The sequence below is a fragment of the Aptenodytes forsteri genome, unplaced genomic scaffold (genome assembly GCF_000699145.1).
Source record: "Aptenodytes forsteri isolate BGI_AS27 unplaced genomic scaffold, ASM69914v1 Scaffold945, whole genome shotgun sequence".
Classification (NCBI taxonomy): domain Eukaryota; kingdom Metazoa; phylum Chordata; class Aves; order Sphenisciformes; family Spheniscidae; genus Aptenodytes; species Aptenodytes forsteri.
This window is the reverse complement of record NW_008794950.1, coordinates 21,296-37,421: the sequence shown is the minus strand read 5'-3', so window position 1 is coordinate 37,421 and position 16,126 is coordinate 21,296. Positions and strand designations below refer to the sequence as shown.

Below are 16,126 nucleotides of genomic sequence, written 5' to 3'. Positions count from 1 at the left end.
TTCACAGTTAGAAACACAGCACTCTAGTCTTATCACCAAATTTTAAACAGGTAGTAAGTTAATGATTTAAAAAAAAAAAAAATCTATGACAGTAAAAAAAGGTGCGTAAGCTGTTTTTTGCATACTGATGATGTAATATGCTGTAATACTAACAGAAAGCATCTGTCCTACGAAGCCTCAAAGCAGCAATAAAAAAAAATACGGAGTTTTCTTAAACTTGAGTTGTAAGTCATCATTTTAAAACTGATACAATATATTCACCCTTGTCAACATGGAACTTAATGCCGTTCCTCTTCCAAGACTCTTTGAGTTGCGATCAGCTTCTCCTTTTGCCTGCACTATCATTAAGGCCCAAAGAAAGTTTTTCCGATTGCTTCCAAGACTATTTCATCATTCACTTCTGCCTTTCATTCTACAGAGACTGAGGGGTTTACCAATAAAGACGGTTCTTGAACCGAAGCTGTTCAAACAGCACTGATAAGAGGGAAAAGGAAGTTCCTTACAGACAGATGATGCAAGCCTTTAAAGTAGATTAAAACTACTGCTACCAAGTTGAAAAAAATGCAAGTCCTTGGGAAACCATCCACAGCAAAGGAAGACAGCATAATGGAGCAGCAGCATAGAATGGGACAAGACCATTTACCTGTTTAGTAGCGTCAGAGAACAGTACCTCAATCTCATCAAGAACAAGATGGCAAAGTCTACAAAATAATAAACTGTGATGTTCAAACAGTCTCAGGAGGCTATACGGTGTAGTCACAATTACCTCACCTACAAATACGAAGAAAAGACTGTTAACATTAACTTACAACTTGAAAGAATATTAACAAGACACCATAGGACATGGTAGTTTTATTAAAAAGGCCACATCTGCATTTCAGATGCATCATCTTGAAGTTGGGGTGATTTTTAAATTTTTTTATTTTTTATTTTTTTTAATAGAGAACACTGAACTCCATTTTCTGACTTCTGCTGAAGAGTCATTTTTAGTATGCTTGTATTTTTCTAACCCTGCATGTCTTCAAGACCCAAGTGCGTAAAACTCAGTTTTTAAAAGAGTGAAAGGTCTGAATGTTAACAAGTTTACAAAGCAGGACGGCATTTCATTTTCCAATAAGGTAATGGAAGTAGAGATAAGAACTTCAGAACCAGATAGACAGAAGGTAAATATTTAAATACGTGCAAGAGCAGCCTTTAGAAGAGTTCAGTTTTAAAAACGGAATAAAGCATACATTGTAGCTTAGATATTTACACACATATATGTGTGTGTATGTGTATATATATATATAAAAAAATAAAACCACACCAATCAATCTGTGCAAATATACCAACAGCTCTACCAATAAAAGATCTGAATTAATCCACCAGGCTCTTAAGCTTGAATGATGGATGTAAGAACACAAACTGCTGAAACTGAAAGTTTTACACAATCCTTCATAGTTTTATCCATATTTCTTGTATTCTTGGCAAGAAGAGCCACTTTTAAAAATACAGTTATCAATTAAGGCTTAACAGCAAGACCACACAAGAATAGTAAAACTAAGTGTTTTTAAGTAAATACACTTAAGTAGGGCAAGTCTCCCAACAGCTCTTTTACTAATTCTATGCTTCCTCTTCTCTTTGGAGTATCCTCTGCATATTACTGAATTTATATGCACAAATTACTTAGAATTTATTGCAATAAGCAAGTTGGAAAACACCTTTTAAAAAAAAATTACTTCCAACTAAAATGTAAGTTGGACATTTATGCAATTTATGCAACCACTGACGACATCCCACAAGCAGACAGATGCCCAGCCACTCATCAGATCATCCCCAGCCCTCAACTTTTTATTGTTGAGCATGACGTTAGACAGTATTGTATTATCACTTTGGTCAGTTTAGGTCAGCTGTCCAGGCTGTGTCCCCTCCCAGCTTCTTGCCCACCCCCAGCCTACTCACTGGGTGGCAGACTGGGAAAAAGAGAATTCTTGATGCCATGCAAGTGATGCTCAGCAAGAGCCAAAACACTAGTGTGTTATCCACACTGTTCCAGTTACAAATCCAAAACACACCACCATACAGACTATGAAGAGAATTAACTCCATCCCTGACAGACCCAGTACCTCTGTCCAGCAATGGGTGCTCATGTATCAAAAAAAAAGCTATTAAAATCTGGTTCTAAATCAAGAAAGTCCATGATTAATCCTAATTCAGCATGATCTTCATCAAATCCCTACCAGTACTTTGGCTCAAAAATAATTGTATGGAACTTACAAAAGAGATGCTGAACATGTAGATATTCAAACAGCTTTAATACCATTCACTGTTAAATAGCACTACTGAAGCTTCATGTACCACCACAGAGTTATAGCATTAAAGAAACAGAATTACCACTTTATAGAACAAAAAACTTAAGAAGTACAAATTTCTTCTTTCACAGTTTCCTGCAATTAAGGCAGCCCACATTGTTTTCAAGCATAATTAAGAAGATAGAAAGTATTCTTACATCCTCGAATTTTCACACTTCTAGCTTCTTCTTTGTTCTGCCCAAGTATTATCAACATTGGATGAAGCTGTCTGGAGCATCTCTCATATGTTTTCAGTAGCTCAAAAACAAGTTGTGCCTTCTTCCACCCAGGACATAAAATAAGTGCTAGCGGCTACATACATATGTACAAAATTTTACACCATAGTATTAGACAAATGTTCAGAATCTTAAGAATTGTACTACTTCAGCATTTAGGACAAAAACAAAATCTGCAACACAGGCCTTTAAGTACTTCAATACTGAAGCTTTTAGCAGTATATCACCTCCTAAATGCAGATGTTACAGACTCAAGGAACCAGGCTACCTGGGGACAAAAAGGATGCATGCAGCAAGATACAGTAAAAGGTCCAAAAATTTAACAGAAGCAGGAGCATCTTGTCTTACTTGGGGTTGTACTAGGCAATTTCCAGAGGTCCTTTACAACCTCAGTAATTCTGTGTTTCTGTCATCTAATATGAGTTTTAAAGTGAATTACGATATTTAAAACAGCTAATACAAATTTTAATTTAATGACTACATACTATCCCCTTAAAAACAAAGCCTAATCAAGTATCAAAGTGATATGACATTAACCACTTGTTAGATATTACTTGACAAGTAAGTTTTAGACTCCCACATTTATGCAGTCCATCTCTGTAAGCCTCTATGCAGAGGGCTTATATAAACTGGCAAGCATCTTGAAGATACATTAAGATAACATTAAATGTATACATTCTAAACATCCATCCTCTTTTGGATCATTATTCTACATCTGCACTTTAGAACAGAAAACCTGTTACTACTCTAATATATACCTACTCCATTCCTGTTTGGCAAGGCTTTGTAGCAACTTCCCGACTGCAAAAATGTAAGAACTGGTGGAATATATAAGAAAGGATCGTTTCCCTGATACGAGATGGCAACTACATCACATCCTCGAGCTACTGGCGGCCAACAGTAAGATTCTGTGAAGTTAGGGCCTAAAAATTTTTTCCGAGTAAGTTCCTATAGAAAGAGAAATTAAGAGTTCCACATGAAAACTGTGTACTTTAACAAAATAAGACAACACTCAACACTGAGTGATTTAAGAGCTTTTGACCCACTACATAGTAAATGTCCTTAACATGCAATATGAAAAAGTTCTTCTGGGCTGAGGAGTTCAATTATTATATTAAAATTCAAATCCCATGACTTGTGGCATTAACTGATATACCAGAAGAAATGTGTACAATTCTTACAACATCTCTCTGAAACTTCATTTATTCAACCACATGAACAACCCCCTAGACATTCCTCAATCAAAATTAGGTATTACTATTATATTTAGTATCTAACGTTGGGGTATGATACTAGCCTTAAAAAGATATTCAGTGTAATATATTACATCAGCATTACATTTTTCAGGTCATCAAAAAGTGGTGCTGTTTCCAGAACTGATGATGGCTCAATTTTGTTGCTAAGAAAGACAAAGTTTCTTTCTTCACTAAGATTTTGAAAACTCTGAAACCATGTGACAAATAGATGACAAAGGCAATACTTAATAAAAGGGTTTTAGCTTACACATGACTCAAAAGCATTTATTTTATTTAAAAAATGGTATTTTGATGAAAAATAGCCAAAGAAATCGCAAACACATTTTAAATACAATTCATACATACTGGTAAGTTACACAGACCGGTGGTGAGACAAATACTCATTTATTAGTATTTCTCAAAGAAAGATTTATCAGGATTGTCTTTCATTTTGATGAAACAAAACTTCAGAAAACTGTCTAACTTGTTGCAGAACAGTAACAAGTGTTTCTTTACTAGGAATCAAGCATGCGACAAGAACATCGCCCACACAAAAGAAAAATTAGTTCACCGTCACATCTCAAGCTAGTCATAACTGGGGACCTGAGCTAGTTTGAACACATACTGATTAGTTTTTAAACATTTTCAAACAAAATTAAGAAAAATCATGGAAAGCCTGCACACCACAGACAGGAGGAAAAACAAAAACAGGTTACCCAGCTGCACACTTACAAAGACAATGCACATGAACTTAAATTGAACAACAAACTCCCTTGCAAATCCTCAAGGGAATAACCAGTAGCAGATGCTGCATCCAGTGTTACCCCAAAGATGTCTGGTTCTGAACAGGGGATTTTCTAGTGTTCATCATTAGTCACCAGCAATCAACAGGCATGACTTGGTCAAAGATTTGTATCACTCAAGTGCCTGGTAAAGGTAATTCAGCTGACTGTTTGCAAAAGGGTATAAAGGTAATCCTGCTCTGCTTCAGTAACAATCCACACTACTACTTTCATCGTCATTCTTTCCAAAATATTTTAATAAGGTATTACAGTTTAAGTTCAGGAGTAGTTGTCATCCTTCAATTCTCAGCAGAGCTAGAAAATAACTTCCGTAAAACTCCCTTTTTTCCCCCCTGACTTGACAGAAGTAGTAGTTCCATTGCTATCACAGAAGCAAAATTCTCCTTTAAAGCATCTAGCAGAAGAGGACATGCAACAGCACACAGGCTCTTTAAAAGAGCCAAGATTGCATACACTCAACAGTGATTATTTGCCTAGAATCTATCAGTTCATTTTCCTTTCCTCCCATGGACATTGTAATAGCTCCAATTGTGCAATTCAGTACACAATTTAACACTCAAGAATGACCGCTGACCTTCTGAAAATGTTTCAGAAGAGAACAGCAAACAAAAAAAAAGAGAAAATAGCAAGAAACCAGATTAAAGTATTAGACAACTCAACAAATAAGAAGAGACTCCAATGAATGTTTACCATGGTACAGCATAAGGACTATTTTGTTTTCAGGGAAACATTAAAATTTTCTGGATACATAAAAATGTTAACTGGGTAGTATAGACAGCTATCATCTTCATAAAACTATAGTAAAGGAGTGCAAAAGGAGGCACAACCTTTTCAAGGACTGTAGTACATCTTTTAAAATTTTCTGCAATTTAAAAAAAGAAACTGAATTAGAATGTTTTTTTAACTATATCAAGAATTAGTGCAGTCCCCCAGATCTATGTTACATAGAAGAACAAGCTAGATGACTGCAGTATTTCTAATCTGTCCTACGTATGTTTAATTTAGTTCATCTTAGACAATTTAATGCAAAATATAATACTTACAGGCACAGTATTTTCATTTAGATCTGTGCTTGACCTTTGGTATGTCTCTTCAAGAAAGGAACTAGAAAGAGCAGGGTCTAGAAAGATAAGTAAAAAAACGCAGAAACACATTTCTGATTATCTGAACACAAAAAGCCAGTATTTTTATTTACAGTGGGTTGCAACCGTCTTGTAGAGTTGCTTGTATCATTTCCTAATGGCAAAAAGAACAACCAAAAAATAGTTATCTTTACACAGAGATAACTATGCAGATGAACTGAGTGAACAAGGATGGACAGTTGCATATTTTTAAAAAGAAAGACTGGAATCACTATAAATGAGGCAACTCATGGTAAATACTCGTTTTAAAAGTACCTCTGTTCAAATAAATCCCTCAAAACTCAAAAAAACCCAGTAATGCATCATTGATCAATGCCACAAGTAATTTCAATAATATCTAACGCTACTAAGCATATCAACAAATGCCCATGTAGCTCACCCTCAGCCTTCCTTTGTCTTATATAGTACAAAAAGCTTTACAATATTCCTGCATCTGATGATTTGACTGGTCTTTGTGAAATCTGATACATAAGCATCGTTTGTTAGAAGAATACCATTTGATCCAACTGTTGGATTCGAACCGAGACAGTAGGTTCATGTTTAAAGACACATGATGCATTGCATGTATGATTGTTTCCGACACACACGGTTCCCACCTGTTTCAAGATCTGTTGATACCTTCTCCTTAAACAGCACTGGCCTGAAAGCAAGTGCAGGATTAACAGTTTTCACTGGAAGAGACTCAACATTTAATGATGTTTGGTTCTCCTGATAATCTGCAGAACTCCCTGTATTCTCGTTAGCTTCCTCAAAACGAGCAAAGTTCTTTGAGACGAGATCGTCATTAACGCATACCTAAAAAAAAAAAAAAATCATCAAGATCTTTATTGACCAGTATCAACAAGCAATAAGCTACACCACCACATACTTGTTTAGAATTTATCTGAAGCTTTAAACAACAGCAATAAGACATAAGCAGTATCAGCAAATGCTTTCTGAAGAATATTAACTCCAGAATAGGAAAGTCAGTCATATCTTCCTGAATGTTCTCTAAACAGGTGTCAATTAGTTGTCAGTTTCATGCTTCTGCCTAAAATTCTGTACTCAATTAACTTTTTCTATGAGCCCTAAAAATTTAAAAAAACTGTTAGTAAGTCAAGCTGGTTTATTTTTTGATTCAGTGTGCATCAAAATCTGGCAGAAAAAAGTAATACTAAACCTAAAACTTCTTAAACTCCATTGGCTCAGAGATCAGTGACACTACTGCCAATTGGGATTCCAAACTGAGAGAAGATATTTAAATTAATATGTACCTTCGAAGTTATTGTCTGTGGCAAAGACCACAGCTCCAGTGTTAAAAGCCTTGGTAAAGCACTCCAAGTAGAAGCAGTATTCAAATAAATAAATTCACTTGTATCTACCATACAGCTGCTTAAGTCTAACAGCAGCTACAGCAGAGATTTAGCACAAGTTACACATTGCTGAAATGTGTAACTTCAGGGTTTGTTGTTTTGGTTGGGTTTTTTTTTCCCTCCAAAGGTTTGAGGACTCAGTCTTATGCAAAAGCAAGTGTGAACCATTTATTTTCATAATACTATGCAACTGCCTTATTGAAACATCTTTAAGTATGATAGCACAAAAAGGTGCAAGAGTGCACTAAATAATTCACACTTCACTTGCTTGTCAATACCTTCCAAAAAGAGGTTCACATAAAGAAAAATGGGATTTCTGCCTCTTGGAATTCCTCCAGAATTTTACAAGTAACAGAAATATAAAACAAAACCTCTAATAAGTGAATGATTTAGCTTCTACTGTATCTGACAGAAATTACAAAACTCACTTGCAAGTAATGCTTTTCAGTCTTAAACTAATCGCGAAGTTACAACTTACATAGCAAAGCGCATGAATAGGTTTGTAGATACAAAAGTATCTTACCTTTTCATCTTTTATTGTCACATAAAGAAAAACATCAAATGTGTTATCTTCTACAGCACATAACTTGGCTTTCATTTGGGTAGTTGCTAAACATGGTAATAAACACAAGAACAAGTAAAAAGATTAAACCCCTATCAAGTTATCAGTATTTTTCACTTGTACTTTCCGAGATAGACAAAAATAGAAATTACAATTAGATGTGTAACCTATTTCTTTAGAGAAGCTAGTACAAATGTAGTAACTTAAATAGAACAAGAAAGTAACATGGCAATAAAAACTTAAAGTTACAAAAATGAAGTTGTCCTTGGTCTTTGAAGGAAGATTGAGAGCCAAAACAGATTAATGACCTCTGTACACAAACTAGTCTTAGTTCTACACTAAAAGTCTTAATCTTTTAGACTCTGACAATCTGTAGTACAAATGCATACTTTCCAAACTTGACATTTACTTTTCTTGAAAGAAGTTATATTTGCACATTTATATAGCTTGGTTAGGCTCTTTATTCAAGCAAACATAGCTGATAAAAGTCCGTTAGTAAATTCTGAAGCACTTCTGCATACACTAATGATATGCTAGCAATTAAAAAAAGTACGTATTACTACTTATGGTACAGTCTGGGAATACCTATGAAATTAAATTCAATGTTATTATTGCTCCCTACTAACCTTTGCTTTGCACAGTGACACTTAGATGGGGGGGGAAACAAAAAAAAAAAGTAAATCGTGAGAAGTGCTATGTCCCAGTTAGCATGTGAAATTATCAGCCTAAAGACCCTTTATTGCTTTCATAAACTCATCCTCTCCTCCCCAAATACTTTGCATGTGGAGTATGTTATACCTGTGAGTAAGCAGGTAGGTAGTTTTTCAGGTAGAAGCATGTAAACAAAAAGATTAGAAAATCTCAGTAAAGAGCTGCTTTTCTAGTAAGACCAAAAGCTGTCTCATACCAAAATAGAAGGCTTGATATGAAAAAGACTGGATGAAACACCAAACATGGGAAAGGACAAGAAGAGACTGGAGAAAAAGCAGTTCTAGCTTACTAAATAACTACTTAGAGCTCAAGCTATTTGTTAACAACTACAAAAAAAGATACTCCTCTTCTGAGCTGGTGCTTACATCCTTGTCAAAAAAAACAACTGGAAGGGTAAAGTCCTAAGCCAGATCTTGCCATCTCTGCACAAAACTACAAAAATACAGCTGTGATGCGGATTCAAAGATTTAAACTAAATACACAGAAAGGCTCCACTGTTCAAAACAAATGTTACATCAGTGCTACCCTATTGAGCCTGTCCAAGAGCCGGATACCATCTACTCAACTATCAAAATTTATGCAGCATGGAAGCCCGCAGTACTCAAGATGCAGCTCCACAAATATTTTTGCCTTATAGTCAGGCCATACAAAAAAACCTTACATAGCTCCTTTCTCTTTAATATACAACATTCTTAAATATAATCAAATATATAAACACAAGTACTACATTTCTCTAACAGTTTATTTTTCCCAAAATAGAAGCGCCAATTATGATTTTGGCAGAATGTTTTATTTACCTTTGAGAAGGTTTTGAAAATACCGAGTAGCAGCACTATCCCATCTTTTGGCTGGTCTAGGAAAATAAACACAGTTATCCCACATCATCAAAAATTAAAATGGTAATTTTGAAAAAAACTTTGGATGAATTTAAAGAAATTATTTGAAGTCATGTCAAATCTTAAGTAGTGCACAAACTAGACATATTAGCAGGATCTTACTACTTCGAATGTAACTTCAGTTTTGATAATATTGTTTCAGCTCATTAATAAAATGAACTGATCAAAAGTTATCGGATATTGCTTTGTCAAGGTATGATAGTTTGCATCCAACATAAAATATGATGGTTAGAAATGAAACAGAATAACCAAAAATAAAGCAAGCATCCACTTGCAGAACATATTAATTAAATAGGTATTGAGCACTTAAACATTGAAGTGCTGAAGACTGAAAGGTCTGTAGCAGAAAATCAAGTTCACTCTTTACCATCTTCTGCAACTTTAAGTATAAAATAAAAAAGAATCAAATGAAGAGCACCATAAACAAAATATGACAATCTACTACTTTTTTTGACAATTCGCAATGATGGCCCGCTCAAGATGTACGCTATTCCTATCCAAACTATGCTAAGATTTGTTCTGTCAGAATATTGGAAGTCAAATACTAATTTCTTCTTCCAAACAAGAGTATTAAAAAAAAAACAAACCCAAACCTGCTTGACCACGTGTAGTTTTGAGTATTCTTTAACGACACAAACCAAAGTGGCTTTCTTGCTGTGGAGCCGTATTCCCCAGTGATCTAATCATGTCCCTCTCAAGTTGGCAGGATGTTTGACAAAAGCATCCTGGAACTCAAGGATATAAAAGCATTTTTCTTTACCACCAGACCCCAGTGAAAACCTTACTGAAGTCCTTCAAAACTGTAGTGAGAAAAAAACTGACATGAATATAAGGAAAGCACAACAGGAACCCAAAACACGTCAAGAAAAAAGACAGAATGGGGAAAAACAAAGCTACCTATAAACAGCTACAGAATGTCAGTTCAGGTAAGCATGTAACTACCAGAAAAAAAAAAAAAAAAAGAGTATCAGGAGCAAGATGAGCATCTGTAAGAAACAGCACATAAGGATAGATTAGTAAAGAAGTTCATGTGCTAGGAATCAAGAAACACAGCTTTGGGATGACAAAGGGCAAGAACTGCCAGAAACTTGTCTAAACTTCCAAAGGTTTTAAAATAAATATCAAAAGATTCAAACAGGTGAACAAAAAAACCCAAATAATGAAGGAAGACTCATTAAGGAAGCAGTTCCGTTTAAGAACTGCTCCTCTGAAATAGAAAGTTTTCCAAATCTGATTTCCTATGTTCTTCTTGAAATATCTTTTTTAAAAACAAATTTCTGCAATAAAACTTCACACTTAAGAAATTTATGAATAGAATAAATTTATTAAACTCTACTTACACTATTTTCGCAGTATCTTCACAAAAGTCGATACGCAACGTCACTGGCTTTGTGCGATACAGTCTACACTTTTTTGCTCTATATGGGATCTGCATAAATGCTTCCAGTGCAACTCGAATGCTTAAAAACAAAGCGGAAATAACCTCATTTTACAGAGCAGATTTTATTCTCCGGAAGTCACTGGTCTCATACACATCCTTCCATTACCCTGTATCTGACAACAGAGTTCTTCCAGAAGTTTGGCTCCCACTGTGAAACACCCTGGAACCAGAGTTTTATTTTTCTCTCCAAGAGAGGTGCTACCAGGAGCAATTAGTAAACAGATTTGCTCTGGATATGAATACGCTTCCTATTTACTTGAAACCTTTCTGATCCTTCGCCACTATAGTTTGAAGTCTTCATGATATTTAGCCCTCATACTACCACATACACCACCTGGCACTGCATGTTCCATTTTGCAGTCATTACTTCTGTGTGAGAAACCAGGTATGATTAACATCAGCAAGAAGGAAATCTAATAAATACACTAATTTGCATTTGTACTCATTTTTCTAAAAAGAATTTATAAAGGTATCACTAGAGTGTTAATCTTATCCTTTACACTTGGTTTGGTGGGAGACTTTTAATAACCAGCAAGACACCACATAGAGCAAGCTTTTAAGATCCATATATTTATCACTTTTGTTCAATTTTTTATTTTACAATGAAAAAGCAGTAAATCACGCATTTACTTCCAGTTGAACATATTTTAAACTCAGGGCACTGTCAAGTTGTTTTCCAATACAGCAACATTCAATTTAAAAACATTATTTAAGATTTATTTTAAAATATTTTAAATAAGCTTTCTTAATTTTGTGAAATACTACAAAAAACATTTGGTAAAGCTTCTCGTACTCAAAGTTGCATATTTTATTAGAGAATTGAACTTTAAATCTAGCTAAGAGCTGGAACAGTTATTTTTTAGAACACATTTTTCAAGATTTTAGAAACAGTAGGTTCCACAGTGGTTTTATTAAAAACTCAGAACCTGTGAAAACACCTTTTTTGCACCATGCCAAGACAGACTGTCAGCTCCTTGTAAAATAAACAAGCTAGAAAACTGCAGTGGGAAAAAACCCACATATTTGTGTCTAGATGTCAAAAGCTGCTTCAGCAAGTGAAACCCTGCTTCCATATATGCTTTGTGAATGATCTTAACTGGTTATAGTTTTTTAATTTTTTAGTATATAATCATTTACTAAGGGAGGAAGATATATATAAATAATGTTAACTGGCAATCATACATTTCAGTTATAACAAACTGACATTATTTCTATTTCAAATCTTTTAAAAAAACAAAACCTACAACAGAAAGCATCTTTAAAAATTCACTAAAAAAAGACTGGTTTGCATCCACACTTGCAAGGGCCTATCACACAGCTACCAGTTTCTTGTGGACCCAACCCACACCTCAATTCAACCAAAGCCTTGTCACTATCAATCTAAATAAATATTAATAGTATCTGTATACATTAACTAACAAATACATTTCAGTGATAGTGTCAAAAACCCCAAACACTTACTCCTTTGATTTAACAAAAATGTATTTGGCATAATCCACAAGAAAACATTCTGTTTGATAATGATCTGTACAGTACATGATTGACTTAATAACCGCTCTACACCAGCATTTGAGTTCCTCACTGAAAACCACACAAATCTGAAAAAGAAACAAGAAGACAGCAGGTTCTTGCAAATGGAGCAAATTACACTCAAAATTTTTTTAGAGGCAAGAATATAGTATTTATTATACAGCCCTCAATTTTCTTTTTAAAACGCAAGCATTGCGGCTTATGTCATTTACAGATAAGAAGATATAACCCATATAGATGCCATTATCTACTTTTCTACATAGCAATATTAAAAGAAAGATTAATGCATAACTTGGATACTTCACCCCCAAACCAATGCAAGTAACAGATTATTTCTCTCTATCTGCACAATATAGCAATGATTTTACCTGGCCTTCTTCTACCATTGGTGGCTTTACTTCATCCACATCTTTATAAGATTTGTCATAGAACTGATTCATTTCAGCATTCAGGTTTTTATATTCTATTTCATTGACTACATAAGGCCCACATCCTTTCATAGTAACCCAAAAGCAACCTGGATCTTCAATCTGGCAAGGGGTAGATAACAATACAAATACTATTAGCTCCTGCTAAAACGACAGGATGATTTTAAGAACATCTGAGCAGCAAATGTAAAAATAAAATCTTTAGTGAGGCACCTTAAAAATTATGGTGACCAATACTTAGCACACAGAACATTAACAAGCAAAACATCTTTCAACTTCAGACCTTTAGTTCATTAAATGACTTCTCAGCTTGCAAGTTTCTTTAGCACTGCAATTAATGGCATACGTAGTCTAAAAGGTAGTAGCATTATCTAAAAAGTTGGTTAAACCAAACAGCGGGTAAAGTGCAAAGACATAAAGCTTTTTACTTCCATCTTGTCCTCAAGAAGTACATACAAAAAAACCCCAAAACACACAACAAACCCCACCAATGGACTTTTCTTCATGCTCAGAGAGTTTACAGGACAGTCAGTTTCTTTAAAACGGTGACATAGCTTTCTGCTCAGCCTTTGTAAACCTTTATATCGCAGTTTTTCAGCTGATCTGGGTCCCCAGTTGTTGTGGGTTAATCCCAGTAGGCAGCTAAACACCACACAGCTGCTCCCTCACTCCTCTGCAGTGGGATGACTTAGAGAATTGGAAGGGTAAAAGTGAGAAAATTCATGGGTTGAGATCAAGACTGCTGAATAGGTAAAGCAACAGCTGTGCATGCAAGAAAAGCAAAATAAGGAATGCATTCGCTGTTTCGCATTGGCAGGAAGATGTTTAGCCATTTCCAGGAAAACAGGGCTTCATCACGTGTAACACTGACTTGGGAAGACAAATTTGATAATCACAGACATCCCCCTTTCCTCCTCCTTCCCCGCAGCTTTTATTGCTGAGCATGACATCATATGGTATGGATTATCCCTTGGGTCAGCTGTCCTGGCTGTATTCTGGGAAAACGATTTTTCCATGATCTCTTATGGAATTCAGTAGAATCTAGTACTATACTACACTCTATTTAAGATTATGTTGCACATCTTCCATTTTAGATTTTAGCTGCATCCCTACTGACCTCTTTTGAGATGAAAGCAATATAAATACCTAAAAGTAGTGACAAAATGTATATAATCCATATATGACCCCACACATGTAAGAAAGTGCTGCTGAATGGAAATACAGAGGCATCATCTTATTTGTAAATCTAACTTCCAGAGTTGCATTGAAATAAACAAAGAGCAATCCTTCAGACTTTAAAAAACACCAGCATACCTCTAATACCAAGACTTCCATGTTTCTCAGCTACAGTATTCCTCAACACTACTGTAAAAAAACAACAAATGTTTGATTAACCATTTTTAAAGCATAACTAAAGAGCATACACCTACTACTTGTCTCAGGAGTATTACTCTAGGCAACTGATTTACACATATCAAAGGGTTCAAACCAGCCTTCTTAATGAGGCACTATGTTAAAGCCTAATTAGGATTTGCCATCCATGCTTATTTACATACAACCACATCAATTTTTAGTACACCAAAACACACCTGTTATCCTCAACCTACTTATAGTGTATAGCTGCTTAGCTTACATTCAAAGGCCAACAGAAATATGCTGATTGAAGAAAAGGGCTGCTACAATCTATCTACACAACCAAACGCACAGAAACACCAGAGGGAAATGCTTACATCATTAAAAAAAACCAAACCAAACAAACTAACACAAAAGAAAAGGCCTAACCTTAGCAAACAATTGTAACATAACGGAGATTTCTACTGGTATTTCACATTACATTAATCTGCAATAGTACATATCATAACTAGGAATTGCAATGGAGTAATAAACTACCTACAGACTGAAGTAATCTGCATTTCATTTTGGCACAAACTAGCAACATCATGATACCATCACTGCAGTGTCTAGCTTACCACTTAAAAGAATTCACACTGGAAGTAGGTGCCTAATAAAATGTTTCAGGAGAGGAAAGTCAAAACATTGGCCTTCCACTTCCAAAGCCAGCATTGAACAAGTCAGTGCTAAATAAGAAGCAATACAGCTACACTGTGGTCATAACTAGCAACATGCTTTGCTAAGAGACAGTACTAATTATTCCCAGTTTGACACTACAATAAAACAGCTGAAACTATTTTAGAAGTTTTATCTAGTATCACATGACACAAGCATACCATCCAGGTTACACATAAGTCTCTAACACTGCACTACAATACACTGTAACATGAGATACATAGTACTGCCTTAGACACTTAAAAAATTTTTATTTCAGGAATAGCACGTGAGAGGCATAACTAACCTCTCCTATCTCCTAGTTTGAGGAGCGCAAAACCAATAAATGACCTATCAAAGTATCAAGGTTAAAGCACACCCACAGAAAAAGGTTAGCTCTCATAATATATTCCTAATAAAAACATACCCACTTTGTTATTAAGAACTAAGTAAGAACACAAATGTTTGCTCAAATCCCATACCCAACACTAAGGATATTTACCTTGTAAAGAAGCAAGAGGCCATTAAACCCCTCACCCCAAACTGCTACCTTAAGGAAAACATAACTGCAGAAGGTAAAAGGATGCCTCTCCAGCAACACAAGTCTGACATAAACACTCCTACGAAAAAAAAAATCAGCCTGCTATCCCAGCCTCTATCCCTCAGTCAGTCTTACTCCATCTAAAAACCCCACATCTAACAGGCACAGCGCAAGGAAAGAAGAGCACAGTAAAAGGTGGAAGACTGTTAAGAAACTTTAGGTTTTTGCTTTATTCCCCCCCCCCCCCCCGCTTCCTTCATATTCTGCCTTAGTTTCACACTCTTCCTCATAAAAATAAACCCCCTAACCTTAGTCACCAACATCATCATGGCCATAAGGGCCCAAAGAGCTCTACACAAACTCTCTGCGGCTCTCCTTAGAAGCTTCCAGAAAGAGCGAGCCCTCCCGCCCCCAAAATCCCGCCCAGTGCGCAAGCGCAGTCCCGCCCAGTGCCCATCCGTACGCGGGCCGCAGGCTGCGATCAGGCGGTGCGCGCCCTCGGGGCTCTGTGTTGTGTTTGTGCGCGTATGCCGCTTCGTGCTGAGGAGATGTCGGGCTGTTGGCAGAGGTGAGGAAGTGTGTCGTCGGAGCGGGGTTAGAGCACTGTAATGGCGCATTCTCGACTCCTTAAGTGTTTTGTTGTGGCAAATGAGCGTCTTGCCTTTCTGCTGTGCCTGCCCCGGGCTCGGGGGGGCAAGGCTCGCCGTGCAGCACTGGTGGTGCCTCAGGCTGAGGAGGGAAGGGGCCGGACAAGAACGCGGTGGAGCAGCTGGAAGGCAGCGGGGCTGTGGTTGTTCCTGTGGTAGTGTCTTCCCGACGGGGTGGTGTGTCCCGCACCGTGAGGCGGTAACAGCCAGGGGTTCTGGGGGACGC

At 36.3% G+C, this 16,126-nt stretch overlaps 1 protein-coding gene across 1 annotated transcript in view; it reads right to left on the bottom strand.

Moving 5' to 3' along the window:
• TDRD12 (tudor domain containing 12) overlaps positions 1-14,001 on the bottom strand; it is a 33,869-nt gene extending 19,868 nt beyond the window's left edge. The window contains exons 1-12 of the mRNA XM_009275267.1: positions 13,981-14,001; positions 12,607-12,768; positions 12,170-12,306; positions 10,608-10,727; positions 9,169-9,224; positions 7,622-7,707; positions 6,343-6,541; positions 5,648-5,724; positions 3,905-4,009; positions 3,329-3,514; positions 2,489-2,642; positions 644-771 (exon numbers count right to left, since the gene is read on the bottom strand). Coding sequence (XP_009273542.1) covers positions 644-771; positions 2,489-2,642; positions 3,329-3,514; positions 3,905-4,009; positions 5,648-5,724; positions 6,343-6,541; positions 7,622-7,707; positions 9,169-9,224; positions 10,608-10,727; positions 12,170-12,306; positions 12,607-12,768; positions 13,981-14,001 — 1,431 coding nt within the window. The remainder of the gene's footprint in view (positions 1-643; positions 772-2,488; positions 2,643-3,328; positions 3,515-3,904; positions 4,010-5,647; positions 5,725-6,342; positions 6,542-7,621; positions 7,708-9,168; positions 9,225-10,607; positions 10,728-12,169; positions 12,307-12,606; positions 12,769-13,980) is intronic.
• Positions 14,002-16,126: the final 2,125 nt, after the last annotated feature.